Below are 27,945 nucleotides of genomic sequence, written 5' to 3'. Positions count from 1 at the left end.
TTAGATATACTTGCAAACTAATTAGCATTCAGATCAAAATGGTGCAAATTTTAACCTTTGTAATCTGTGGTGTAAGTAAAATCTTACTAGTATACAGTCATAATTTAATACCTTTCTAGCTTATTATTGCTTCTTATGATTATTATTTCCTTTTCACAAGAAATTATACTTTGCTTATAAATGTTTTTACTGAAATCTTTTGTTTGATTAATTTTATTTCTTGTTTTTTCATGTGATTGTGTAAATTTAAAACAATCAACCTGTTAGGTCTTTAACTCTGTGCATGCCTGCTTGACACATAACTATTACTGCACGTCATAGTTTGGTTAGAACTAACCTCTGGAGCAACTGATACTGAGAAGAATTAAATCCATATCATTGAGGCTACTGGGTCTTAGCCATCTGTATTTATCTTTAGTCCCCCAGCCTTCTTTATAATTTCAAACTTGTATTTCTCTTTCCCTACTGTGACGAAGAGTCTTTAACTTGAGACATCAACACTGTGTTCCTTTCTACAGATTCTGCCTGATAGTTGTGTTTTTAAAATTTTTCTGTTTTTCTTATTTTGGCCCTTGTGTCTCAGATGCAATTTTACATTTGATCACAATGTCTCGGGTGTGCTTTTTTGACCAAAATAATCTTATTATTTTCTTGTATAATAAGCCAAAAAAGTGATTTCTTGCCTGCAATTACAGTATTTTCATGTGATTATTCTATATGATAAATTTAGCCACTGAAGTGTCATGGATATTGTAGAAAAATATTCTGTTATAAGGTATTAATTACAGTTCTGTAAAAGATCACATTTCATTGTTTAAATATAGATGAAAGTTTTGCTGTCAAGCACAACAAGGAGTTCCTGTTGTCTATGGCTAACAGAGGAAAAGATACAAATGGGTCACAGTTCTTCATGTAAGATTTTTTAAAATTATCCAATTGGAAACATCTGATTTGGATTACATTTGTGCTTTATTAATATGCCTGATTTGCTGTGGCTTCCTTCTGCCAAGGAACTGTTGGTAAACAAAGGATCTCTACTTTGATTGTTTGCTGTGTCTGTCTCCTCTAATCTGAATCAGTGTGTATGTCACTTTCACACAGTGCCTGGTGTGCTGCTCTCAGAGCCACTTTCAGTCTATATGTTGATTGGTATTACAGAGGAACAGGCCCTTTGGCCCATGATCTCCATGTCAATCATGATAACAACTTCAGCTGCATACCTGTTATCTATATCTCATTTTCTGCGTCAATTCAAATGCTTCTACTTTTTGCATCCTTGTGTTCTCATTTTGCTCTATCAAAATCTAATGTCATTGTTCCTGCACAAATCTGATAACTTGAACTGCATTATGTACAGGTACACAATCCTTTATCTGTGGACATCTAAAATCTGGAAAGTTCCAAAATCCGGCAAATGGGGAGAGAGACAGCAGCGCAAGTCGGGCAGGCGAGGGGAGAGACTGGCAGTGCGAGTCAGGCGGGCGAGCGGGCGAGAGACCGACAGCGCGAGTCGGGTGGGTGACGGGGTGGGGGGAGACCGGCAGCACGAGTTGTGCAGGCGAGGGACCGGCAGCACGAGTTGTGCAGGCGAGGGACCGGCAGCGCGAGTCAGGCAGGCGAGAGGGGGGGAAGACCGGCAGCACGAGTCGGGCAGGCGAGAGGGGGGAGACCAGCAGCGTGAGTCAGGCGGGTGGGGGGGGGGGGGGAGAAGACGGCAGTGCGACTGGAAGGGGATGGGGTGGATACGGCAGCACAATTCGGTGGGCTTAAATCTGGCTTTCTGAAATCCAGAAAAATTTGAAATTCAGAACACACTGTCCCCCAAGGGTTCTGGATAAAGGATTGTGTACCTGTAGTATTTAACACTAACCTGTTCATAAACAATTTTTTGTAGCTCCTCTACATCCATATAGAAATATTACCTTATGATTTTGCAGGAATAATTTCATCATAAATAATCATTCCGGCAAACAAAACAAATGGTTGATTTCTTTTATACTAAAATGTTGAAAGCTTTTCTGACAATAATCGTCTCCAATTAATCTAATTTCTCATTGTAATAGTTTTAAAACAATAGCGAACACACGAATAGTAGACTTCACTAATATTTTCTTCTGCACTGCTTCTACCATGTCGTGTGCAAAAATATATTTAAATATATAAATTTGCATGGTAAAGCTTTTTTGCCATCTTAACTTCTGTGTGGTGTGTGTTTTGCATTTGTGATATTTGCTTTCATTGTTTCTTATGGAAAAGTTGTTTCGCTGTAGTTATTTAAAAAATTAATGATTTTACTGTAGCTTGTCTAATTTTGGTTTTCTGATTTCATGTTTTGAACATCCACTTTTATAAATATTAAATGAAAAAGAACTACTAAGCCTGCACCTCATTTAGATAGGTGAGTATAATTTTAAAATAAATAATGATATCCATATGGCTTGTAACAAACTAACATAATTATGGAAAATTTCTTTCTTAGTGTACACGTAGTCTTTGGTCAAGTTATTTCAGGACAAGAATTAATAAGAGATGTGGAAAACCAGAAAACAGATGCAAATAGTAAACCTTATGCTGAAGTTCGAATCTTAAACTGTGGAGAATTGATTCCGAAGGCCAAAGGTACAGAGATGTGTGTGTGAGCGCAAATATGCATGTATGGAAAGGATAAGATACTTATGCACTTTACTTGCTGTGTAATCTCTTAGAGAAACTGTAAAATAGTTTCATGTTTTATGATCCACAAAATATTGATGATTTCAAATGGAAAACTTTCTATTATGGTGCATTTGAAGATGAAATCTCTTGCTCCAATAATCTGGAAATGGCACTTGTCCCATTATCATGCCAAATTCAACGAAGCTGCTGAGATCAATTTGAATAAAAACATAATTGAAGTCAGCAATAAATTGCTTTGTTTAACTTGTAAGTTTCCTGTGCTTCCATTTTCTCATCATATTTTGTTTTCTTCTATCAATTTTGCAGTGTGAAATAGCTGAAAATATTGTAGCAGGGCTGGTGTAGTCATCACAGGAATAGTGAAGTAAATTGGAAAATTAGTTAATTATAAAACTAAACAAAATCCTGATTGGACTAAACTTCAGAGGGTTGTGTTCAATTCTAGTCACCTCATTATAGTAAGGATGTGGAAGCTTTAGAAAGGGTGTAGAGTAGATTTGCCAAGATACTGCCTGGATTAGAGAACACATCTTATAAGGGAAGGTTGAGTATGCTAGGACTTCTCTCTTTGGAACGACAGAGGGTAGGAGACAACTTAATAGGGGTGTATAAGATTATGAGGGGCATAGATGGAATGGAGAGCCACTTTCATTTCCCCATGGCAAGAGTGACTAATACCAAAGAACATCTGTTTAATGTGAGTGATGAAAAATTTAGGGAAGGTGTCAAAAGTAGGTTATTTTTTTTTTACACACAGACTGGTGGATTCCTGGAATGCACTGTTGGGAGTAGTGATTAAGGCTGACACAGTAAGAACATTTAGGATGTAAAATAAATGTTGGAGGGGCAGATTATGAACAGTGAGGAATAAATTGATTGTAGAGTAAGTTTATATTCAAAATTATGGGCTGAAGGGCCTATACTATTTTGTATTCTATTAAAATATTTGTTGGCAAGAAAGTTCATTACATTTAGTTATTTTTTAAATTTAATTTAGACATACAGGCCCTTTCGTCCCTCAAGCCCGTGCCGCCCAATTTACAGTGGGAGGAAACCAGAGACCCTGGGGAAAACCTACATAGACACAGGCTGAACGTACAAACTCCTTACAGTTTGTGATTTTAACCCCAATCCCAATTGGGGTTTTGTACTAACAGCTACGCCAACCGTGCCTCCCAAAGAGTCTGCTGAAAATCTTTTTTGTATACATCTTACTATTCTTGCTGATATAATCATTGCTATTTGAAAAGAATGCTTCCTAAACTCTGTAGAGCCCATTTAACTTGGACATATGTTCCATTTTTCAGAATGAGAAATCTTGACAGAAGGATTCAATTCAGGGCAAAATACCTCCTATTGTAATGTGCAAAATACTAGATTTTGTTAAGATTTGTATTTTTCATTTAAATTATTTACATGTTTACATCTTGCCTTTGTATTGTTCAGTAAAATGCATTTATTATACTTTTCATTTATGCATAAGACTTTGGGTGTAACTGAATTCAACAATACATTTAACTTTTCTTAAACAAGCCAAAAAAGAAGAAAAGAAAAGAAAAAAATCTTCTTCATCCTCTTCGAGTGAATCTGAGAGCTCTTCTGATTCAGATTCATCCTCTGATTCAGAAAGTGAAACTGATGAAGATTCTAAGAAACGGAAAAAGAAACAACGCAAGAAAGATTCCAAAAAACGAAAGAAAGAAAGAAAACGAAGAAAGAAATCTGAAAAGAAAAGGTTGGTGCTAATTTCTATCCGTCAACAACATTGCTGATGAATCAGGGTTAACTGGTGGGCTAAATTAGACCAGTTAATTTTGGACTTTTTCTGAGGGGGACCCACCAGGGCAACGTAAAACATTATGGGTTGTAATTGTATTAGATTAGATTGGCTAGAGTTGGTTAGGCCTGGAGCATAGATCTTCAGTATTATGACTGGATGTTGACTAGTCCCCTTACCTTTTGTGTTTAGTGCTTTTAGCCATTTCTTAATATCAATGGATGGGTCACGTCTCCAGAATGGAGGACCATTGCCTTCCCAAGATCGTGTTATAGGGCGAGCTCTCCACTGGCCACCGTGACAGAGGTGCACCAAAGAAAAGGTACAAGGACTGCCTAAAGAAATCTCTTGGTGCCTGCCACATTGACCACCGCCAGTGGGCTGATCTCGCCTCAAACCGTGCATCTTGGCGCCTCACAGTTCGGCGGGCACCAACCTCCTTGGAAGAAGACCGCAGAGCCCACCTCACTGACAAAAGGCAAAGGAGGAAAAACCCAACCCCAACCCACCCATTTTCCCCTGCAGCCGCTGCAACCGTGTCTGCCTGTCCCGCATCGGACTTGTCAGCCACAAACGAGCCTGCAGCTGACGTGGACTTTTACCCCCTCCATAAATCTTCGTCCGCGAAGCCAAGCCAAAGAAGAAGAAGAATATCAATGGGAATGAATCCGTTTCGCTGGAGACAAGCCTCTGTTGGAGGTCTCAGAAGCCAAGATAGATGGTCTACATGGCTGATTATTTTGGGAGCTGCTGCCTCCTATTAGCTATTCAATTGTCCTCCACTAGTCATAGCTAGAAGTGATAGAACTACAGGGTTCTGATCTATTTGTTGTGAGTCTTTTGCATGTATGCTGATTGTGTTATTTATTACCGCCAGTTGACTTGTATTGCAACTTCACTAGACTGATACCCCATCTATCATTTTTAAGTTCAGGGTGGAGTGCGGCAGCAACACCAGGCCAAACTTGAGTTCATACCTTGTTTTGATTGTTGTGGTAGAATAAGGTACATGTGGAGTCTTGAGATTAAAAATTGTAATGTACATTTTTTAATGCTGCTGATATTCACAGCACATCATAATGGTCCAGTTTTAAGCTGCCACATACTATCCTATTGAACATCTCTTTATAGAGTATCCTCACTATGCTGCCAAGATTTTGTCTCCCCAAGAGCTGCTCTACCTGTACTATTGTAGACAAGTAGAATGGTGAGGACATGGTCCTTGTGTGACTGGTGTCCCAGTCAGGAGTGCAGAACAACTGGTGTCAGTTGTGTTTATGTAAACATTAACAGTAGAATAATTTTCATCTCCATGCTGCTTGGAGGCTGCCACCAGTCTTAATACCACTTTGTTTACTAGCCTGTGGAGCTCCTGCAGTTTGTATATAGATCAAACCTCTCTATGGATGATACCATTGCCGCCACCCTCCATCTAGCCCGCGTCCATCTGGAAAATAAGGACACGAATGCTGTTTATGGACTTCAGTTCGACATTCAACACAATCCTACCTCAGTACCTGATGGAGACGTTGGGCCTAAACATCTCTCTCTGCAGTTGGATTCTTGACTTCCTGACGGGGAGACATCGAGCAGTCCGGATCAGAAACAGCACTTCCAAGACCATTATACTGAGCACATGGGCCCCTCAGAGCTGCGAGCTTAGTCCACTGCTGTTCACTCTACTGACTCGTGACTGTGCAGCAAAACACAGTTCGAACCACATCATCAAGTTCACTGACTGGTGGGGCTTACCAGCGAGAACCATGTGTACAGAGATGAGGTGCAGTTGCTAACAGACTGGTGTAGAGCCAACATCCTGCATCTGAATGTTAATAAAACAAAAAAGGTGGTTGTCGACTTTAGGAGGGCCCGAGGGGATCACTCTCCAGTGACCATTGATGGCTTTACCATTGAGGTTGTCAAGAGTAACAAGTTCTTGGTGTGCTCTTGGCAGAGAATCTTACCTGGTCCTTCAACACCAGCTCCATAGCCAAGAAAGCCCAGCAGCTTCTCTGCTTCCTGCAAAAACTGGAGTAAGTTCATCTCCCACCCTCCATCCTCACTACATTCTACAAAGAATGTACTGAGAGCAATCTGTGCAACTGCATCACTGCCTGGTTTGGAAAATACCACCTCAGACCGTAAGACTCTTCAGAGGATAATGGAGTCAGCGGAGAAGATGATTGGGGTCTCCCTTCCTTCCATGAAGGACATCTACAAGACACAATGCATGTAGAAGGCAAATAACATCGTGGTAGGACTCCACACACCCCTCTTGTAAACTTGCCATCTGGAAGGAGGTATCATAGGATTCAGGCCCACGCATCCAGATTATGCAATAATTTTTATCCCAAAGCCAACAGGCTCCTCAATTCCTAGAACCTATTTGTGCTAGTATTGTTTTTATTGTATTACAACTTATTAGTTAATTCCTATTTGTGTACATTTGTTTCATGGTCCTGGAGAAACGCTATCTCATCATTACTGTGCTATTAGTGGCAGAGGTCGACAGCATCGAGTCCACGCTGCTGAAGATCCAGCTGCGCTGGGTGGGTCACGTCTCCAGAATGGAGGACCATCGCCTTCCCAAGATCGTGTTATATGGCGAGCTCTCCACTGGCCACCGTGACAGAGGTGCACCAAAGAAAAGGTACAAGGACACATTGACCACCGCCAATGGGCTGATATCGCCTCCAACCGTGCATCTTGGTGCCTCACAGTTTGGCGGGCAGCAACCTCCTTTGAAGAAGACCGCAGAGCCCACCTCACTGACAAAAGGCAAAGGAGGAAAAACCCAACACCCAACCCCAACCAACCAATTTTCCCCTGCAACCACTGCAACCGTGTCTGCCTGTCCCGCATCGGACTTGTCAGCCACAAACGAGCCTGCAGCTGACGTGGACATTTACCCCCCTCCATAAATCTTCGTCCGCGAAGCCAAGCCAAAGAGAGAAAGAGTGGTTATGGTATGAACGATAAATAAAGGTGACTTGACTTGCTTTCTTACAGGCAGTCAACGAGAGAATGGTTGTTTATGTGTACAAGTATCTTTTTGCAGTAAAACTTCAATAATCTATAATTGGGCCCTTTTGGAAATCTTCATAGTTTTGCATCTGACTCAAGGGTCATTTTTCCTGCGCTCCTCTGAAATTCGTGGAGAACCTGGTTATTGAACTTCTTAAAATTCATCAGGGTGCCCAAGTTTTGCTCACTCTTTAATCCTACTGCGATCAATAGAACAGTTATTATAATGTACAATGGAACCCCGATTTAACGTGCGTCAATTTAACACGAATTCAGATATAACGCGATGAGTCATTGGACCCTTGTATATAAAAGATATGTGCCGCTTAATGTCCACATTCCATTCTTTGAGATAGGATGTTAAGTGAGCCATTTTAAAAGATGCAGTACCAGGGATGGCCACCCTGTGGCGCAGCGAATGTTTAGAAGTAGCGCGTTCAAATGATTAAGATAAATACAGTAATATATATCTTGGTGGGGAATTCATTGCATTGATGAAGGGAGGGTCCTACCACGAATGTGTGGAGGTGTGATAATAGCTGCCGCCAACGGTTGGGGGGGGTGAGTGCTACCGTGTACAGGGGAGGGTGGGGTTGCTGCCATGATCAGGAGCTATGTGTGTTGTACACAGTCGTGAAATTCGGATTTTTAGCGTGACCCCGCTTTTTACACATTGATTCTTTTTCTTTATTTTAAATTGCACTCCAACAGGGTTCCACTGTAACACCTGAAAAGCTTTCAAAGTTTGCAGAGGGATCAGGAACAGCTGGGAAAATTGGCTACAAAATGGCAGATGGAATTTAATGCAGACAAGTGTGAAGTGTTGCATTTTGGAAGGACAAACCTAGGTAGGGCATGCATGGTAAATGAGGAGGGCACTGAGGAGTGTGGTAGAACAGAGGGATCTAGGGATACAGATACATAATTCCCTGAAAGTGGCATCACAAGTAGACAGGATCGTAAAGAGAGCTTTTAGCACTTTGGTCTTCTTGAAGTATTGAGAATAGGGGTTGGGATGTTATGATAAAGTTGTATATGACATTGGTGAGGCCAAATTTGGAGTATTGTGTGCAGTTTTGGTCACCAAACTACAGGACAGATATCAATAAAATTGAAAGAGTGCAGAGAAGATTTTCTAGGATGTTGCCAGGACTTGAGAATGTGTGTTGCAGAAAAAGGTTAAACAGATGAGGACTTTGTTCTCTGGACTGTAGAAGAATGAGGGGAGATTTGATAGAGGTATACAAAATTATGATGAGTATAGCTGGAGTAAATGCAAGTAGACTTTTTCCACTGAGGTTAGGTGAGATGCAAACCAGAGGACATGTTAAGGATGAAAGTGGGGGACATTAGAGGGAATTTCTTTACATAAAGTGGTGGGAATATGGAATGAGTTGGCATCTAAAGTGGTAAATGCAGGATTCAATTATGACTTTTATTTAGAAAAGTTTATTTAAGAATTTTACAAAACCAAAAATAAAACAAAGTATAGTCTAAAGCTACCCTCTACTACCCCTTCAATTATAACATTTAAGAAAAATTTGGACCCTGTGTATGGAGGGAGATGGAATAGGTGCAGGTCAGAGTGAGAAAGCACAGACAGAATGTTTGAAGGGCCAGTTTTCCTTATTGTAATGTTCTATGGTTCTTCAAGTTAATTTAAAACGTGTTGTAGCATTTGTAGGAATAGCATCCACTGGTGCATAAAATCTGCCAGTCTGTCACCAGTGAAGTTCTGAATATACAGGCAAACCCCACTATTCTCTACTTAAATCAATGCGAAATTCGGTTACCACAGTTTGGGAAAACTGCAAACATTTTACGTGTGTAATTATTCCATTACTACGAGATCTTTCTGCAAATTTCTGGAAAAATTCGAGTTACAAGTAGATTGTGTGAATGGCCCTAAATAAAATATGCACAAATGACAACCAGACTCGGTGATGTGCCCCCTATTAAATACGGATAAAAGAAAATATGGAAATGAATCTGACAGTGATATTGAAAGGAAAAGAAAAGCCATTACTTTAGAAGAAAAACAAAGTTATTAAATGACATGAAGTCGGTGCCAGCAATGTGAAAATAGGACATGATCTGGGCTACAATGAGTCAATGGTACAGATAATTTTAAGTGAGAAGCACAAATACAGAGAGCAAAGTAAAGTTGCATCAGTTTCCCCATTGTGCAAATGATTTTCTTGGCTTCAGTCCCATGGACAAAATAATTGAAGAGATAACTGCTATTGGAAGTATCATGGGTTTCAATGTGGATACAGAAAAAGTGCGAGAATTGCTTGATTCGCATGTAGAAGAATTGAGTGAAAATGATCTTCAACTCGATGAACAATGTGCATTGGAAGAAGCTGAAGACAGTGGGTGAAAAATATGGTTAAAGAAATCACTTTAAAAGAACTTGAAGGATTTGAACTTGTTGAAGCCGCCAAGAATTTTTATCTAAATGTTGATCCTAACGTGGAAAGATGCGTGGAAGTCTGCAGCAATTTAGAAGAAGCATCGCTAACTATAGGAAACTAGATAATGATTTTTAAAAAAACCAAAATGTGTGCAATCAACTTTGGACAAATATTTTTCTAAGAAATGGTTTAGTTATGATGTAATTCTGAAGTAAATGAAAAAAAAAATCTTAATTATTTTTATTAACCTTAACAGATTTGGCATTATGTGCAGCTAAAAGTTGTTGTTAAAATACATTTTTCTTTCTTTTCAGTACATTTTCATTGATTTTAATAAGAATTTGTACAAATAATATAATTTAATAAGATGATAAGGATAGTTGTACAAGATTAGTAAAACAATCAGTGTATCAAAAACATACACAAGTTGTACATCATATGCATATTTCATATTCCAAGTGCTATATATTTTTATAAAGAACTAATAGCAAAAAGAGGAAAAAAGAAAGGAAACAGTAAAAAGGAGAGATAAAACAAAAGGAAAAGAAAACTCAAACCCCCCCTGCATAACAGTGTTGCCAGATGCTATATGTGATTAACCTTTTTTTAAAAAAGGTAGAAGAAAAATAGTGAAATGTGGAAAAGACACGAATCAGAAATCTTGTATCTGAATTATTAACTGAATAATGAATCTTTCCCATATTCAAACAAGACACAATGCCACCCAACCACTGATCATGAGTAGGCAGGGCAGCATCCTTCCATTTAAGTAAAATCACATGCCTCTCCAAAAGAGAGGCAAAAGAAATAGCATGACTCTGAACCAGAGACAAAGAAGAATTATTCCCTCCCATTGTACCGAAGGTGGCCACCAAAGGATTCGGTATTAAATCTATATTAAAATTTTTTGACAAAAGTATGGAAAACCTCTCCAGTATTTTTCTAGACAAGGACAACTCCAGTACCTATGAATTAATGAAGCTTCTCAGCTCTTACACTTGTCACAAAAGGGACTTCTATCAGAGTAAAAACAAGACAATTTAGCCTTAGACACGTGCTCTGTTGTCAAGCACATAACGAAGAGCTATTAACCAACTTAAGAATTGTGTCCCAATCCACCTCCAACAAGTTTAAATCCTGTTCTCAAGCATTTTTAATTCTAACTACAAAGTCTGATTTTAAACCTAACGATTTCTTATAAATAATAGATATTAAATACGAGAAGGTATTAAACTAAAGAATTCATGTAGAAAATTTGATTCAGACTCTTTTTTGGAAAATCAGATAATTATGATTCAAGAAAATGCCGAAATAACAAAAAAATTGAGATTTGGGCAGGTTAAATTTAACAGAAAGCTGCTCAAATGATGCAAAATATTCATCAATGAACAAATCCTTAAAACTTTGAATATCTTATCTATAACATCTCTGTAAAATATCATCATGTAGAGAAGGTTGGAAAAAACGTGATTGGATACAATTGGGCTTGAAAGAGAAATTATGAAATGCAAAATGTTTTCTAAATTGTCTCAAATTTTCATAGAATATTTAACAATTGGATTATTTATTGACTTAGTTGAAAATGGAAGTGAAGTACTGAATTAGAAAAATTTGGGGGGAATTTAGCTCCATTGATATCCATAATGGGTGGTCAGAATGATTATGGAAAAAAAAGACCAAAATATAAGACTTCATAGCTTGACTGCCCAATAGTAAAATCTAACGTTAGGCAGAGCCACTCCACCATCTCTTAAAACTCTATTGAATAACTTTATTAAGGTGAGGATGCTTACCCTTCCATATATAAGACAATATAGCTGAATCAAGTAAATCAGAAAACGATTTAGGAACAAAAATTAAAACAGATTGAAAAAGATATAAAAAGTTTAGATAAAACATTCATTTTAATAGAATTTATACAGCCAACTAAAGTTGCAGACAAAGGTAACCATTGGGTCGGGAATGCTTCACTTATTGAAGTACAGCAAGATAATTCTCTTTGAAAAAATGTTTATGATTCTTTGTAATTGTATTGCCAAGATTGTTAAAAATCAATTTACCTATCTTAAAAGGAGAGTCATCATACATTGCTGTAGGAGAATTCAATGGGAGAAGTTCACTTTTATGCACATTTCATTTATATCCTGAAAATTGACTGAATCGTGAAAGTAATGGCATCATATGTGGGGAGGTGGCAAATGGGTCCAAAATGAAAAGTAAAAAATCGTCTGATAAGTCTTGATGAATGATCTGAAAGGATGGGGTTCACTGCAATTATTCCCATTGATTCTATTAATTGCTTAATGCAAATTCATCTTGCGTGAGTAAAAATTGGGACTAATTAATCGAGTAAAGCAGGGTTTGCCTGTACTCCATTATTGGGGATTTGCTGCATCTGGTAATTGTATTGTTTATTAATTTTGTTTCAAAGCTCATCAGATGAAAGTGCAGAAAGTGCCACTCAAGAGACTGTTGGCACTGTCCGTCCTGAAGAAATTCCACCTGTACCAGAAAATAGGTTTTTGATGAGAAAAAGTCCTCGTAAGAAAGATGAAAAAGAGAAAGAGAAGAAAAGAGAAAGAGAAAGAGAGAGGTTTGTATGACTATTCGGGCTTTGAATCAAATCTCAATATATTTTGTGTTGAATGAATCCTAATTAATAAATCCAAGCTCTATTGTGCTACATAGTATCAATTCTCAAAGATATTTATTAATGTAAATTATATTTATCCTTCACTCTGCAACATACTAATAAATATAGTTGAGGCTTGTGTAGCTTGGAGAAGCTACTGAACTGAAACCACAGAACGGGGTTTTGAAATCCCAGGATGGCAAGTTGTAGAATTCAATTTAATAAATATATTATCATACAAAATGAGCATTGAAGAGGCTGGATAATATTTACAATCCTGACGATCCTCTATTGGCATTCAGGGAAGTTCCACATTTGCTGGCTTGTACTTGTCTCAGGGCAACTAGGGATGGACCATAAAAGATGCCTTGTCTGTGTAACAAATATTTCTAGGATTTTTTTTTAAAGTTATTTGTTATCAACCAGATTACTGAAAAATCAAGAGTTAGATAATGTATCTCTTGTTTTATAATACCTCAGTAAGACTTTCCAGAATATGGTGATCTATTCATTCTGCATTCTGTTCCTTTAAGTTCTGTTTCTTGCAGAAAGGAAAAAGGTTTTGTTCTGAATAAAATGCCTAACAGTACTGTTCTGTTAAATTCAATTGTTTTCATGGTGTCATATGCAGTTGGCACTGTCAGAATTGTTTTTTTTACATCTTTATATGTAGTTTGTCTTCGTTCTTGTTACATCTCTTAATTTCTCCTTCTGTCCTGCAGGTGTTCTGTAAATTCTCGTGCTTTCTCCAGATCCGAGAACAGTCTGTTTTGCTCCCCCAGGATAAATATTTTAAGCACAGCTGGATATCTTAACATAAATTTATAGCCTTTTTTCCATAGTATCGATTTTGCTGTGTTCAACTCCTTCCTCTTCTTTAGGAGTTCAAAACTTATGTCTGGGTAAAAAAATATTTTTTGACTCTTGTATTCCAATGGTTTTTTTGTCTTCTCTAATTTTATTCCTTCCCCTCTCCAATATATTTTCTCTTGTGTATCTCAGAAATTTTACTAAAACGGATCTTGGTTTTTGTTGTGACTGTGGTTTCGGGGCTAATGTTCTGTGTGCCCTTTCTATTTCCATTCCTTCCTGTACTTCTGGCATTCCCAGGACCTTTGGGATCCATTCTTTTATAAATTCTTTCATATTTGTGCCGCCTTCATCTTCCTTTAGGCCCACTATCTTTATGTTGTTTCGCCTACTATAGTTTTCCATTATATCAATCTTCTGAGCGAACAACTCTTGTGACTAACTTTTTTGTCACTTTCTTCCAATTTTCCTCTTACGTCATTCACTTCCATTTCTACAGCCATTTCTCATTCTTCCACATTTTCTAATCTTTTCCCTATTTCTGTCATGACCAGCTCTATTCTACTGACTTTTTCTTCTGTATTTTTCATTTTTCTTTTCATTTCACAAAATTCTAATGTCAACCATTCTTTTAATGCTTTCATTTGTTCTTGAAAATTTTTTTGATCTATATACTGTCCGAATATTTTACCTTCTATTCCTCTGTGCAGAGCTTGGTCTTCTTCTTCTTCTTCTTCTGTGTCTGCACCTGTGTTTGTGTCTTCTACTTCTCTTTCTTGTATCTGTGTCTCTTCTGATTTTCTTGTTGAGCTGCTTGGCTCAATTTGCTGGGTGTTTTTTTGCATAGCTTCTTGCTATTGGTCCTCTTCTTCTGGGCTAGTTATCTGTTGGGCTTCTTGTTGCTGTTTTTCTTTCCTATCACTCCCTTTCCTGTCGCTTTCCTCTTCTTCCAGCTGAGAGCCCTGCTGTCGGGCATCTCTCAGCTGGTTGCGCTGTGTAAGTTAACTCCTCAACTGAGCCCCCCTCCCGTCGTTGTTTTCTTTTTCCTTAGTGTGCACATTGCGCACTTCTGTTTGGCTCAGAGAGCCATTTTTGCAGTCCCGCGGTCGGGAGGTCGCGACTCTGCAGGGTCGCCACTAACCTCTGGGAGCGGGCTCCTCTCTCCACAGCGGCTCCCTGCCTCTTCATGCAGGTAAGGCCTTCTCCTTTCTCTTCCAGCGTCTTTTCTTCTTTTTTTTCTCGTTTTTGCTTTTTCCTTCTTGGGTGCCATTTTCTTTCTTTTCTCCACACCTTTATCTTTTATTTGTTGTGTTTTGTGTTTCTTGAACTTTGTGTTTTCTTCACTTTATTTCTTCTTTTCTGGAGAGGGCTGGTATTCTCCTACCGGCCACTACTCCATCATGTGACTCCTCGCACTGTAAGAATTGTTAATTTTAAATAAATTTTAAAATTAACCAGTTTGCTTACATTCTGTTCTCCAGTCTGTAAATTTAAGTTCAATTTGAATTTCATTCTATCTATTATGGGATGAAATTCTATTGCCTCTATACTCTCCGGGTTAAGCTGGTTTCCAGCAACATATCAAATTTCAAATTCTCATCTTTGTTTTAATAGCCTCACCTTTCCATTTCAGTAATTTCTAACCGCCCTCCTCAAACTTTTTGATGAAATTTTGAAGCCCTTCCTTTAGCCACAAAATTGCCATAGTTTTAAAATCCCTCTTTAATTTCTCCCTTGGCAAAAAGTTCCATACCTCCCTTCACAGAGGGAAAAATAGAACCTGTCAGACTAGCAATGCTAGGTTATTCATGAGGATAGACTTTTATTTTACAGGCAACTGGAATGTAATCACAAGAAATAATTTGTATTGTCAAAATTATTTTATTATTGTGGAAGAGATGGATATCTGATTAGGAAACATGGAGTTGGTCAGCTGAGAAGGCATGCAAAGATCTTTGATAAAAATCAAGGGTTGGAGGATAGGCCATGGAGAATTAGGAAGTATGAGACATTCGTGCAAAGGGCTGATAATGGCTTTGAAAGGAGAAAAGATGAGGGAGTGCTAATAGGTGATTTCTCGTGCAGTCTAATTTACTTTCAGCCACACTTAGATTGTGGGTGTGTCCTTTTTTTAAAAAAAAATCAAAGCCAACAAAATTAAGATTTAATTGAGTATAAAAAGCTAGCTGATGGAAGAAATTGGGAAGAACTCAAAAGCAAGGTTAAACATTTCATTTGGTATTTGGCCTCTACTTTGCAACAGTTGCCAAATTACATTTATTCTATTCTCCTGCAGTTATTTCTTGGCCTCTTCCATAGGATTATAACTTTATTGCACCAGTATCACATTGCTTCTAGTGTTGCCTGAAATTATTTCTCTGCTCTGGTCTGAATAAATTCATACCTACGGCTAAGTCTTTGTAAGAAGAATCAGTTACCCATTTCTGTTTTGAAAGATTTGAATATAGCAAGTCTTGACTCCAAAAAAAGTGAATACATTTATTGTCATCTTGATATTTGATTACAGTACAACTGCGATTATCCAAAATGGTTGGGACCAGTCTTATGATTGGATAAACTTTTTTTTTGATAACTGGTCACTTTTTAAAATACAGCCCACTAGGAACAGCAAATCACTTGTAACAGTGTTTAAACAACAACAAACAACCAGGGAAGGCTTTTTAAGCATTAAAATAATGTTTAATTCTCACCCAAAAAAATGCTGTCCTTTGCCAATCACCGATACCTCCCCATTGAGGTCCCCACTGCTGCCCGGAGGCAGCTCTCCTTGAGAACGCTGGGACAAGGAAAACTTCCAACTGCTTGTAGCTGAGAGACAGTAGCATGCAGTTTGAGAGAGAGAGAGTTTGAGAAAAAAGTCAATATGGGGAAAGCAAAGAAGAAATGGAAAGAGAGAAGGGAGAGTGTTACCTGAAATGAGGATAATAATCGTTCTAATTTCATGTCAGGTGAATTTTTTTTCCAATCTTTGATGTCAGTTCGGCTTCCAAAAAAAATTCAGATAAATGAGGATTTCTGATTTGTTTTTGGATATCCCCATTTATTTGAAATTTTTTTTTACATTTTGGATAAATGAGGATTTCAAAGAATCAGATTTCAGATAATCGGAGTTGTACTGTATATGTATTTTGTACTGCTTGATAATACAATTATTTTATTTCAGTCAAAATCTGGCAGTATATTTGAGGTTGGACTAGATAGTGGAGGGGAGTGGCAGCAGGGGTTGAAGTGGTGGTCAGGCGGTTATGAATTTTAGATTTTGTGTTTCTGGATTCTCAATTTTAGAATTAGTTTTTCTTTCTGAAATATTGCTAGATGGTTTATCTTTTGAACCCACGAATCATTTATGTCATTTATATAAACAGAATAACTGTTATTACTTTGAACAGCAATGCTTCAATTTCCCAAGTTTCTACATATCAAAGGCGTCTCCTAGTAACTAGATCAGGCAGAAAAATTAAAGGCAGAGGACCCCGGGTAAGTTCTTTTTTTCAAATTAAAAAAAAAAATCATACTTGTATTGTGGCCCCGAAACGTAATGTACTAATTTGTGAGGCTGAATTAGTGAAACCATTTCTTGAACAAAAATCTCATAAAGTTTGCATGATCGAGGTTAGGACTTATAGTACAAAAGTAGTGATGACTTTACTACCAACTATTAACCTAATGGCCATTCTCCCAATAACCTGATCAGCATTTAGCCACCATGACAACTAGAATAAATGAACTGGGTTTTTTTTAATTTGACTGTTATACCAGATATTTCTAGCTCATTTAAAAAAAAATCATTCAATGTGAAGTTCTTTGAGATTTCCTGAATTTATGAATAGTGTTAAGAAATTGCAACTTTTCCCTCTCTTATAGTTTAAATGTCAGGCCATTAATTGCTGGTAGTCCTTTATTCTGAGTCATGTTGTCTCCCTCCAGATCCTTGGGCATAGATATAGATTTGGTAATCTAGCGCAGCATTAAGATTGTGCAATAGTTGAACAAAGTCCATCTCCCTTCAGTGTCAGCTGCAGGATAAGATTTATATCCTGTACACATGACAAAAATGCAGATTTTGAGTCCTTTCAAGTGTGTATGTTTTCTGTTGAAGGAAACTGCATGTCAAAAGGGCTGTAAAGGTTGCTTTGGGACAGTCTTCAATGGACCTAAGTAGTGTACAAGTCAGGTTATCTTTCTCATTACATATGATTGGATAAGGTTGTGTGTGGATGGTCTTTATATACTAAATATGATCTTGTATTAGCGTTATCGAACACCTTCTAGATCAAGGTCTCGGTCAAGAGATCGATTTAGGCGAAGTGAAACTCCACCTCACTGGAGACAGGAAATGCAACGGGCACAAAGAATGAGGGTTTCCAGTGGAGAACGTTGGATAAAAGGAGATAGGTGAGTGTTACAAAGACCCACCCCCCCCCTCCAAAATGAGAACACTCTCTGCACTTATAAGCATTGCATTTGCATCAGTTGATTTGTAGATTGATTAAAAGCCTATTAATGTATATGAGTAAATATATCATCTAGATTTTTCTACTTTATTCATGATCTGTGCAATAAATACAATCAGTCTATGTCTTTCTCAGCAATTTATAATCACCCTTAATTCAATGCACTCTCTTACATTCAAATGATAAAGCACTGAAGACTGTTACACAGGACATATCTCTCCGTAATAAGTGGCAGCAGGACCCTGGGTTGTAGTCCTTCTGTCAAAGACTTTGCACTGGCTTCACTGAATTTTTCAGCATGTACTCCGCCGACAGATGATTCCTTACACTGGAAGACCAACAAGTTTCTGACAAATCAGAATGTCTTTCACCAAGGTGATGATCTTACAGCAGCAGGTGTTGCTTGTATCAGAATACGTTCTTGAGAATAGCTTAGAGATCATAATCCTCTGTCATGCATCTGCTTGGTGCTCACCTCAACTAGGACCATTTCATCTTTTCCCAGACCTTGCCCCATTTTATGCTGAAAGATGACATTTAATAGCAATCTTCCTGGTATGTCCAGGTGTTCCTGAATAGTGCAAAACAACTTCCTCTTTTACTGGAAACACTTTACCTGTGATTGTACAACTTTGTGCATCTGGTGAATTGATGTAGAATGCACAATTGAACTTGGGGCAATTTAAACAAATCACACAAACAAGAAAACTGACTCATAGAAATTGTAAAGATTTTCACACTACTTCTGTTTTTTTAAAGAAAAATACTTGCTTTATGTCTTTCACAGCATATCTTTTTCTTGATTAACAATTGCTTTTGAATGCTTTCAGTTAAAAAACAATCAAATATTTTGTACAACATTCTGCATTGTGATAGATCAATTTGGTCTCTGAAGTCCTTAACGTTCCCCACAATCTTTGGTTTGCTCGGATTTTTTAATATTGATTTTTTTTTCATCTTAACCAAATAATTGCTTCCAACTCATTAGGTGAACTCTGCAACATTGTTACAATCTACATTTTTGACCAATGTTGATAGTCATAGATGTGGCTTTTAATGGAAGTTAGAATCAGCCCTTAGTGTGCTCCAGCAAATAATGGTGGTCCTAAAGCACTATTTACTTTCTGGTTTATAGATCGTTTTGGTTTGGTTTTATTTCTGAGGTTTAATTTTGATCTTAACCAATAGTTTTTTTCTTTAGAATGTTGTCATCTGCTCTTAATAAATTCAGGTCCAATGTTTATATAATTTCCTACTGCCCACTTGGTTTCTTATTGAAGTCGAAGATGTAAAATCTTTTATTTTTAAAGCAATTTTGACTTCATTCGCTGGGTAGTCAATTAAGAACATTAATTAAAAGTGTCTTTGAAATTATTTAACATAAGAATTGAGAGCAGAAGTAGACAATCTGAACCTTTTGAGCCAGGTCCACCATTCTTTCAGATCCTAGCAGACCTCTTCTCAACTATATTTTTATGCAAAACGCGGCTTCCCCTCTGCCACCATCAACTTTGGTCTTGGCCACATTTCTATTTACCACCATCTGCCTTGGCCTTCATCCACCTCTAGATGCAACAAGGGCAGGATTCCCTTTTGTCCTCACCTACCTATGTTTCTATGACTGCACGAAATGCTACACTTGCACCCCCACCTCCACCCTCATCACCATTCGGGGCTTCAAACAGTCCTTTCAAGAGAAGCAGCACTTCATTTGTGAATCTCCAGTCCTCTTGTCTTTTCCTCCTTTATGATGGAGAGACTGGACACAGATTAGGAATCATTTTGCAGAATAGCTTCATTCTGAAGGCTGCATAGCAGGGATCTCCCAGTAAATAACCATTTTAATTCTGAGCCTCACTTCCAAGCTGACATGTCTGTTCATGGCATCATGCGCTGCTGAGGGACGCTGGACAAAGTGGTGACTCTCTGTCTGTCGTACGGTAGACAAAGTTAAAGAATTTCATGTATGTTACATTCTAAAATGTAGTATTACGTGACAATAATGGAACCTTTACCAAACGAAGCTACCCATAAATTGCAGGAACAATGCCTAATATTCTCTCTGGGCATGCTCCAACCACATGGCATTAACTTTGACTCTAGTTTCCGTTAGGCCCCTTCTCTGTCTCTCTCTGTGTCCCTGTCTTCCTCCAGCTCCCCAACCCCTTCACTCTCCATTCAGAGAGCTAAGTCCTCCCCCTATCGCTTCCCAGCCTTTTTTTTTACTTCAACCTTCCCATTGTTAGGTCTGCTTTGTTCATGAATGAGTGAGACAAACACCAGACTGAGTCGAAATCAGGGTTCTTTGTTCTTTATTACCGGATTGTAACACTTGCGACTAACAATGTTAGTCGGAGAATGCATTCTCCGACTAACATTGTTAGTCGCAAGTGTTACAATCCGGTAATAAAGAACAAAGAACCCTGATTTCGACTCAGTCTGGTGTTTGTCTCACTCATTCATGAACAAAGCAGACCTAACACCATCCATATCCTCTTATGAATTCTTGCCTGTAGACCTGTGTTCCTAACCCTCCCTTCACTATTTTATTCTGCCTCCTGCCTATACCTTGACAGAGCTCAGGCCAGAAACATTGGTCATGTATCTTTGCCATAAAAAAACGCTGCATGACCTGCTGAATTTCTCCAGCACATTTATGTTAATAAACTACAATCTGCAGACTTTCTTGTTTAACCCCTTAATTCCCTCAATACACAGAATTCTATCAATCTCTAATTTTAATAATATCGCTGAGTTAGTTTTTGTTGCTCACCTGGGTGGGCAGTTTATTCTCTAAAGAACTTTCTCCATCATTCTTCCTTGTTCAAAGGCTCTGCCATCTGGTTCAAAACTCTTCAGTGACATCTTGAAGGAAGCTAGTTGGGCACTTAAAGAATTTTCTATGTTTCAATAAGGTACCACTCGTTCTTCTGCATATGAAAAAATACAGACCTAGTCGACTGATTTTCTGTTCGTATAGCAACCCTGCTGACTGGAAACCAGTCAAGCGAATTTTTGTTGTTTCCCTTCTAGCAAATATATAACCATATAATAGTTTATGGCATGGAAACAGGCCATCTCGGCCCTACAAGTCCACGCCGGTTCACTCAAACAACTCCGCTAGCTTCCCCCACCTATTCTCCGCCCATAACCCTCCAACCCCCTCTTATCCATGTATATATCCAGCCTCCTCTTAAATGAAAGAATTGACTCTGCCTCAACTATTTCCTCTGGAAGATTATTCCATTCAGCCACCACTCTCTGAGTGAAGAAGCATCCTGTTTCTCCTAAAAAATTTCCCCCTTACCCTCAACTTGTGTCCTCTTGTTTCAACCTCCCCTGCTCTCAAGGGGAAGAGTCTACTTGCATCTAGTCTATCTATTCCCTTCATAATTTTAAACCCCTCTATCAAATCCCCTCTCAACCGTCTATGTTCCAATGAATAATGTCCTAACCTCTTCAATCTTTCTCTGTACTCTAGGTATTTTAAGCCAGGCAACATCCTTGTAAATCTTCTCTGCACCCTCTCCACCTTATCTATGTATGTTTTCAATAAAACCAAATTGTACCCAACACTTGATGTTCTCTCACCAAGGCCTTGTATAATTGCTGTGGAACATCTTTATTTTCAGACTCATCATCCATTTTACCATCATAATCCTTGAGGATTATGAGGCTTTGAATCAAATAAGCACAAAGTAGTTAATTAGATTTAATCTTCATCTATGTGTTACTTTACTGCATGTCATAATATTTATATTATATTTTTACAATGTTTAAATGAAGGTGCAAAATCAGTTACAGTACTTGTTGATTAACCAAAGAATATAATTCAGTTTTTAAAAACTGCTGAAATTTTATTCTGTGGTTTGACAAAGAGGTCTGGAGCTGTTAACAAAATGATCAGAACAATGGGAATAGAAGAAGCTATTTGATTTTTCATAAAAATTTGATTTTTTTATCCTTTGCATTTATCAATTTTGTATAAACTTTTTTCATATAATTTTATTGCAATGCTGATGTGACTTTTTTCCACACTATTGTTTCTTTCTATTTTCCATTTCTGTGATTCTAAGAAATTGCTTGCATTTGTTAATCTTCAGAGTAGCTGAAACATACCAGCAGATTTTACTGAACTCCTTTCCTTTTAATTGTGGATTTTATAAGAAAATGTAATAATGACATCCATGTGAAGTAGCTGCAGTCTAGATCAATATTTTGCTCCTTTTAACCTTGTTGGCTATTTCAAAACAAAGTTTTTTAAAATTTACAATAAGTGATGCACATTCAAAAAGATATTTAATTTGGTATTTGCTAATCCCTTTTATTTCCTGATCCCTATTTAAAGGGGTGAAGTGAATGAAAAGAAAGAAAACTACGATAATAGAAGCCCAGGCAGAGAAAGAGACAAAATGGCTTCGGACAACAAACCAGAAACATTGGAGAGTCCAGAAAGGACCAAAGAGAGGGATAAGAAAACAGACCGTGATTTTGGAAGAAATCATCGATCTAGGAGTAAGGAAAGGGAGCAGAAGAAAATGGACAAGGATGATAAACTTGAGAAAAGCAAGTCTAAAAAGAGAAATAAATCAAGGAGTAAAGAAAGAAATCAAAGCAGAAGCAAAGATAAAGAAAAGCAAACCAAAACCAGAAGCAAGGACAGAGAGCAGAAACAAAGCAAAGAAAAGAAGGCAAAATCAAGAAGCAAGGAAAGGGAACATACAAAAGGCAAAGATGGGGATAAATATGTAAAATCGAGTAAAGAGCGAGAACGAAATAAAAGTAAAGAAAGGAAACATGAAAGATCCAGAAGTCGAGAACAGAGTAGAAGTAGAGATAGAGGGAAACGAGCCAAGTCAAAATCTAGAACTGGTGATCAAGAACAGAGTAATACCAAAGGGAGGAACAAAGAAGCTGAGTCAAAATCGAGTACCAATAATCCAGAACAGAATAATAACAAAGAGAGCCAGAAACGGGCTGAATCAAGAAGTAGAGATCGAGAGCAAAGTAAAAACAAGGAGGGGGTTAAACAAACCAAATCCAAATCTAAAAGCCGAGAACGTGATGAGAGTAAAAGCAAAGAAAGAGCTAAGCGGGCCAAATCAAAATCCAAAAGTCGGGGAAGAAGTAAAAGTGGAGAGCGAGGGAAATGGGCCAAATCAAAATCTAAAAGCCGGGAACGAAGTAAAAGTAGGGAACCAGAAAAAAACCGCAAATCAAAATCTAGAAGCCGAGATCGAGAAGGGAGTAAAAACAAAGATAGAGGGAGAAGGGCCAAATCCAGAAGCAAAGATCGGCAGCATTACAGAAGTAAAGATAGAGGAAGACGAGCAAAATCTAGAAGTAAAGACAGGGAAAAAGAGAAAAGCAAAGAGAGAGAAAAACTTGTTAACTCTCGAGGCAGAAACCGGGAACAAAAACACAGAGAAAGCTGGAGTAAATGCAGCAGTAATGGAGAGGAGTACAACAGGAATAAGGATCAAGAAAAGCGAGCAAAATCAAAAAGCAAGGAAAGGGATAGAAGCCAGAGCAAAGAATGTCAAAAGAGCAGAGATAAAGAACAGAAGACAGGGCACTCAAGGAGCAGAGATAAAAGATCCCCTGACAAGGTTAGATATGATGATGCAAAGAAAGAAGAAAAGTCCGAAAATTCAGAAGATAAGATTAAGGAAAAAGAGTTAAAAATTGCTGAAATTCAAAATACAAATGGTAAAAGAGTGTTCAGCAGGGAGTCTGAAAACCTGAAAAGTCATTCTACAAGCCAGATTAGGGATCAAAGCGCCAGCTCTGAGAATGAGGGGAGAAATAAGGAGAAGGAACAAAGTAGAAGCCCGAGTTCGAAGAGAAAAGGAGATGATAGTAAAATAAAGTCTGAAGAGAAATATGCAGCGAGGAGCAGTGTGTGTGAAAATGATGATAACATTCAGCAGTCAAAGAGCAGAATAAAAGATCAGAACCATGACAAAAAGCACTCAATTTGTGATTCAGCCCATAGTTCAGATGACGATCAAAGTGAATAAATGTGCGTTATGGACAAGCAGTCAATTGCCAACAAATGTTTCTGTGATCTTTATTTTTCAGAGGCATGTTTGGAACGTGTCTTTTAAACTTGGATTTCTGTTTCAGTTTGTTTTTCATTTGACAATCTGCAGCCTGGATTATTTGTACTACTGGACTTTTAATAAATTTGTAAAGTGGTGCAAAAGTGGGTTTCATCTAATGGTTTAATTTTCAGAGTATTATTCTTTTTTAGCTTTTTATTTTTCAGTTTTTAAAACAACGTATAACTTTTTATTGCAGTTCTCCATGTGATCATTTTCATGAATCGTTTTTTTTTTATTGGGAATATCTAATGTCTAAAGGTTTTCTATCCAAGAGTAGGATGAGGGAAGTGGGTAGACCAGTTCTTTTGTGAAATTATTGTGGAGAGATTTGATCAAATATATCTGTTATATTTAAAAAAAAAAAAAAAATTGGTTACAATGCAATATGGTTAACAATAAATTGAAACTGTTGCTCAGATCACAAGGGTCTTAAAAACAAAAAAAAATTGATTGAAATCTAAATTAAGAAAATGCCAGAAATACGCGGCATCTATGGCAAGAGAAACGTGTTGTTTCAAGCTATAACATGCTGTCAAACCTGAATATTGCAGGTTTTTCTTGATCATTTGGGATCAGAAGGATGATGGATATAGGGAACATGTTTTAAAAACAATGAAGCCCATTTTCAAAATTCATCCCATGCTGTTGTTTTTGACCTGAAAGTGATAAATGGACACTTCTTCAAGCTGATAAGCACAGAAAGTCACTATAATTATCAGTTTAACTATCCATTATAATTTTCACTTTCATATATCAGGTTAAGTTTTGTAGATTCTGTTAAATACCTTGTTTTTAACCTTAGGTTTGTCTTGGATGCTTTAAAACTGTCTGAAAACTACAAATTGTGTGAATTGTTAGAGATTCTTTATTTTGATTCAATTGAATTTATTCTGATTGAATTTGTTTGATGCACACCAGAGTGGTAATGCCTTGAGTTTAGGCACAAAAATCCAGAACTGGAGTATAAACAACCTTTATAAAGATTGCTATGAAATTTATTCTTCTGTGTGATGGTTTAATCGTCTATGCTTTGGAACCACGCCAGACAATATGCTTCATAAGTAAAATATGGTGCCATCATACGTGATTACAAAATACTGTAGTACATTTGGACAAACATTTCTTACCTTGCTGAAGCTTCTAATCTGGAGAAACATTTACTCCTATTTCTTCTTCCCCTTCATCAATACACTTTTTTTTGGCAAATTTTGTTTACTGAACAAAATGAATAGTTTATCTAATTCTTGACTAATGCCTAGATTTGAAAATATTTTAGGAGTCTTAATGTTTGAAGTGACCAATGTTTAACATTTATTTTACTCTCTTTTCCTTAAAAAGCCCTTTATTACAAATTCTGTATTCAATCATCATCTGAATACTTCAGGTTTAAATTTATTCATATGAAAAGAAAGATTTAAAATCTTTATTTTTCTAAACCCACGGAAACCAATTTTTTCTTCCCATAATTAAATTCTGTAGTAACTTTATGGGAGAATTTGTTTCTTTTGCAAATGTATAGATATTAGTGTATGGCCCTTGTGATATTTTCTACAAAGTTCTGTCATGCAATAAAATCGTATTGCAGGCATACTTTATTTGTAAAGCGATAAATTCTATCTTGCAATAAAATTATTAAACGCTTCAAGTGTTATCTAATAGATGAGAATCTTTAATATGTATATATTATATATATAGAGAGAGAGAAAGAGAAATTATTTTGAGCAATAGTGTTATGTGTTAAGCCCTTACTCAAGTTATTTTTATGGTATAAATCTACCTATCAATTGCTAGTGCATCTTTGTCAGGGCTTAATATGAGGGATCTTGGCTTCTGAAGTGTTTAGTGAAGTAAACAAGCAGATTTCTCAAAAGAAACAAATTGCACGTTAATTGGTACCCGGTCGAAATTGAGAAACAATTTTTAATTATGGAATGTGATCATCAATAACAAGCCTGACATTTATTACCCTTTCGAGTTATCTTTAAAGTGTGGTTGAACTGCCTTCTTGAATCACTAATCAGTTTGTCACTGAGAATTCCAGGATTTAGATGCAGTGACTTGGAAGGCAACCTGTAAATGGTGTTTTTTTTTCTATGTACTTTATGCCCTTGGGCTGGTAGGTGGCTTCAGGTCTCCTGTAAGTTACTTTTGAGATGTGATTGTTCTGCTCTTTAGAAATAAGACCTGCAGCCACAGTCCACTGTGGTGGTGGAAAGATGAGTTGTCTCAAATGGTGGATGAGGTGCTCCTAATAATACTGGCTGCTTTGTGCTGGATTATATTGAGCTTGCTGAGTGACCATGGAAGTGTTCTTTCCAAATGAGGGAAGAATATTCCATTGTGCCTTGCGAATGATGCAAAGGCTTTTGGGAGTTGAGAGGTAAGTTTCCGCAGGATGTGTAACTTCTGAGCAAATCTTTACGTAGCTGGTCTGTTTATGAAATCGACGGAAAAGTGATAAAATCAGTTGGATAAATTGAGAACAGAGAGTAGACTACAGATTAAACTGTTCTATGTAATTCATTTAACATGTCCGCCATGAATCTTGCTCATTCTTGATATTTCAAGAAACTGTTTCTTCATAGTGTGAATTTTTAGAGATATGATGTATTCAACCACTTTTCCCATAGAACTAATTTACTTCAGTATGGATCAATATATCAGCTATTGGGTATATGTTATTAGGGAATCCATATATGATTGCTTATATTGTTAATGAATTAATAGGAAAAAAGTAATGTATACTTAAAGTTTATGAAGTATTCTTACAATGTAAATGTAATCTTTATGTGCACATTGATAAAATGGTACAACAAAAAGCAAACTGTATAGCTATAGTTTTATTATTTTAACTTGCTACTTTTATCTATTTGATATTTACTACAATATATACAGTGGGTAACAATGCCAGACCTCAGTTGCATGAAAAAGGAAACTCATGGTAACTCGACTAATTCAGAGCAACACAAAGGAAGTCCCAATCAATGAGCAGCTGCTCCATCAAGACACTTCGTAGTAACATGTAAGCACCAAAAACCACTTGGTAGATTACAATCAGGAGTGGTATGATGCGTCTTACCATTCACTTCGGTGATGACTGTTGACAACTTCTGGAGAAAAAGAAAAACTGCATTAAGATGTTATGTCTGATTACTTTAGTGCCACAAGACTATCTTCTAGTAAAAGGGAAAGCCTGTAACATTTTTTTATTAAGTGGTAAATGTTGAAATGTATCAGTGAGCAGGTGGAGAGAGAAGTATGAAGCGGTACTCCTCTGAATTAGGCCATTCTTTCATTGAGTCTGAAAAGTAATATTTCAAAATGGTGTATAATGCAAATTGTGGTAATATAAGTACAGTGGATATCATGGGCAGGTGAAGAGGAAATGTATTTTTTAAGAAATCTACCTCCTCAGCAGGAAGAAAGTTGAGAGGCAATATAATTTTTTTAAATTGAAGTAAGATAAGAACCAAAATTCCATATGCCGAGACATATAACCATAACCATATAACCATAACCCTCCAATCCCTTCACCTCCACGTACACATCCAACCTTCTCTTAAATGACAGAATGGACCCTGCCGCAACTATCTCATCATTAAAAAAAAAATGGGGATTTGAAAATGAGAGTACTTAGACTTTCTAGCTTTAAAAAATTAGAGCATGCTTAACTAATGGACTTCAACTGAAAAAATTGTGAACAATGTATGGTGGAAACAGAATAATAAGGCATTTGAGATGGAATGGAGGTTTTATAGCTAGATAATAACAAGGGCCATAATTGTTCTCTTTGGAGAAGAGAATGTGATGCTGGATAGAGTTCAAGTTTTACACGAGTTTGATAGAACAAGCAGCAAAAATCTCTTTTCTGAGATAAACAAGGTCAATTTAAAGTTGCAGAAAAGATTAAAACCAAGGTTACAAGGATGAAAGGGGCCGATTAAATTTAGACATTCAGCATAACAGGCCCATTCAACCCACGAGCCCATGCTATCCAATTGACCTACACCCCCAGCATGTTTTTTTTCGAACA

At 37.3% G+C, this 27,945-nt stretch overlaps 1 protein-coding gene across 4 annotated transcripts in view; it reads left to right on the top strand.

Annotated features, from left to right (window-relative positions):
- Positions 1 to 25,557, top strand: part of LOC138762160 (peptidyl-prolyl cis-trans isomerase G-like) — a 70,473-nt gene extending 44,916 nt beyond the window's left edge. For all 4 annotated transcript variants that reach the window (XM_069935689.1, XM_069935688.1, XM_069935690.1 and 1 more), the window contains 8 exons: positions 825 to 912; positions 2,369 to 2,398; positions 2,480 to 2,619; positions 4,210 to 4,411; positions 12,323 to 12,484; positions 16,744 to 16,831; positions 17,607 to 17,749; positions 22,157 to 25,557. In XM_069935689.1, coding sequence (XP_069791790.1) covers positions 825 to 912; positions 2,369 to 2,398; positions 2,480 to 2,619; positions 4,210 to 4,411; positions 12,323 to 12,484; positions 16,744 to 16,831; positions 17,607 to 17,749; positions 22,157 to 23,828 — 2,525 coding nt within the window. In that variant the 3' untranslated portion in view covers positions 23,829 to 25,557. The remainder of the gene's footprint in view (positions 1 to 824; positions 913 to 2,368; positions 2,399 to 2,479; positions 2,620 to 4,209; positions 4,412 to 12,322; positions 12,485 to 16,743; positions 16,832 to 17,606; positions 17,750 to 22,156) is intronic.
- Positions 25,558 to 27,945: the final 2,388 nt, after the last annotated feature.

The sequence above is a fragment of the Narcine bancroftii genome, chromosome 4 (genome assembly GCF_036971445.1).
Source record: "Narcine bancroftii isolate sNarBan1 chromosome 4, sNarBan1.hap1, whole genome shotgun sequence".
Lineage (NCBI taxonomy): Eukaryota > Metazoa > Chordata > Chondrichthyes > Torpediniformes > Narcinidae > Narcine > Narcine bancroftii.
The sequence above is the reverse complement of the archived record's forward strand: the minus strand, read 5'-3'. Positions and strand labels throughout refer to the sequence as shown.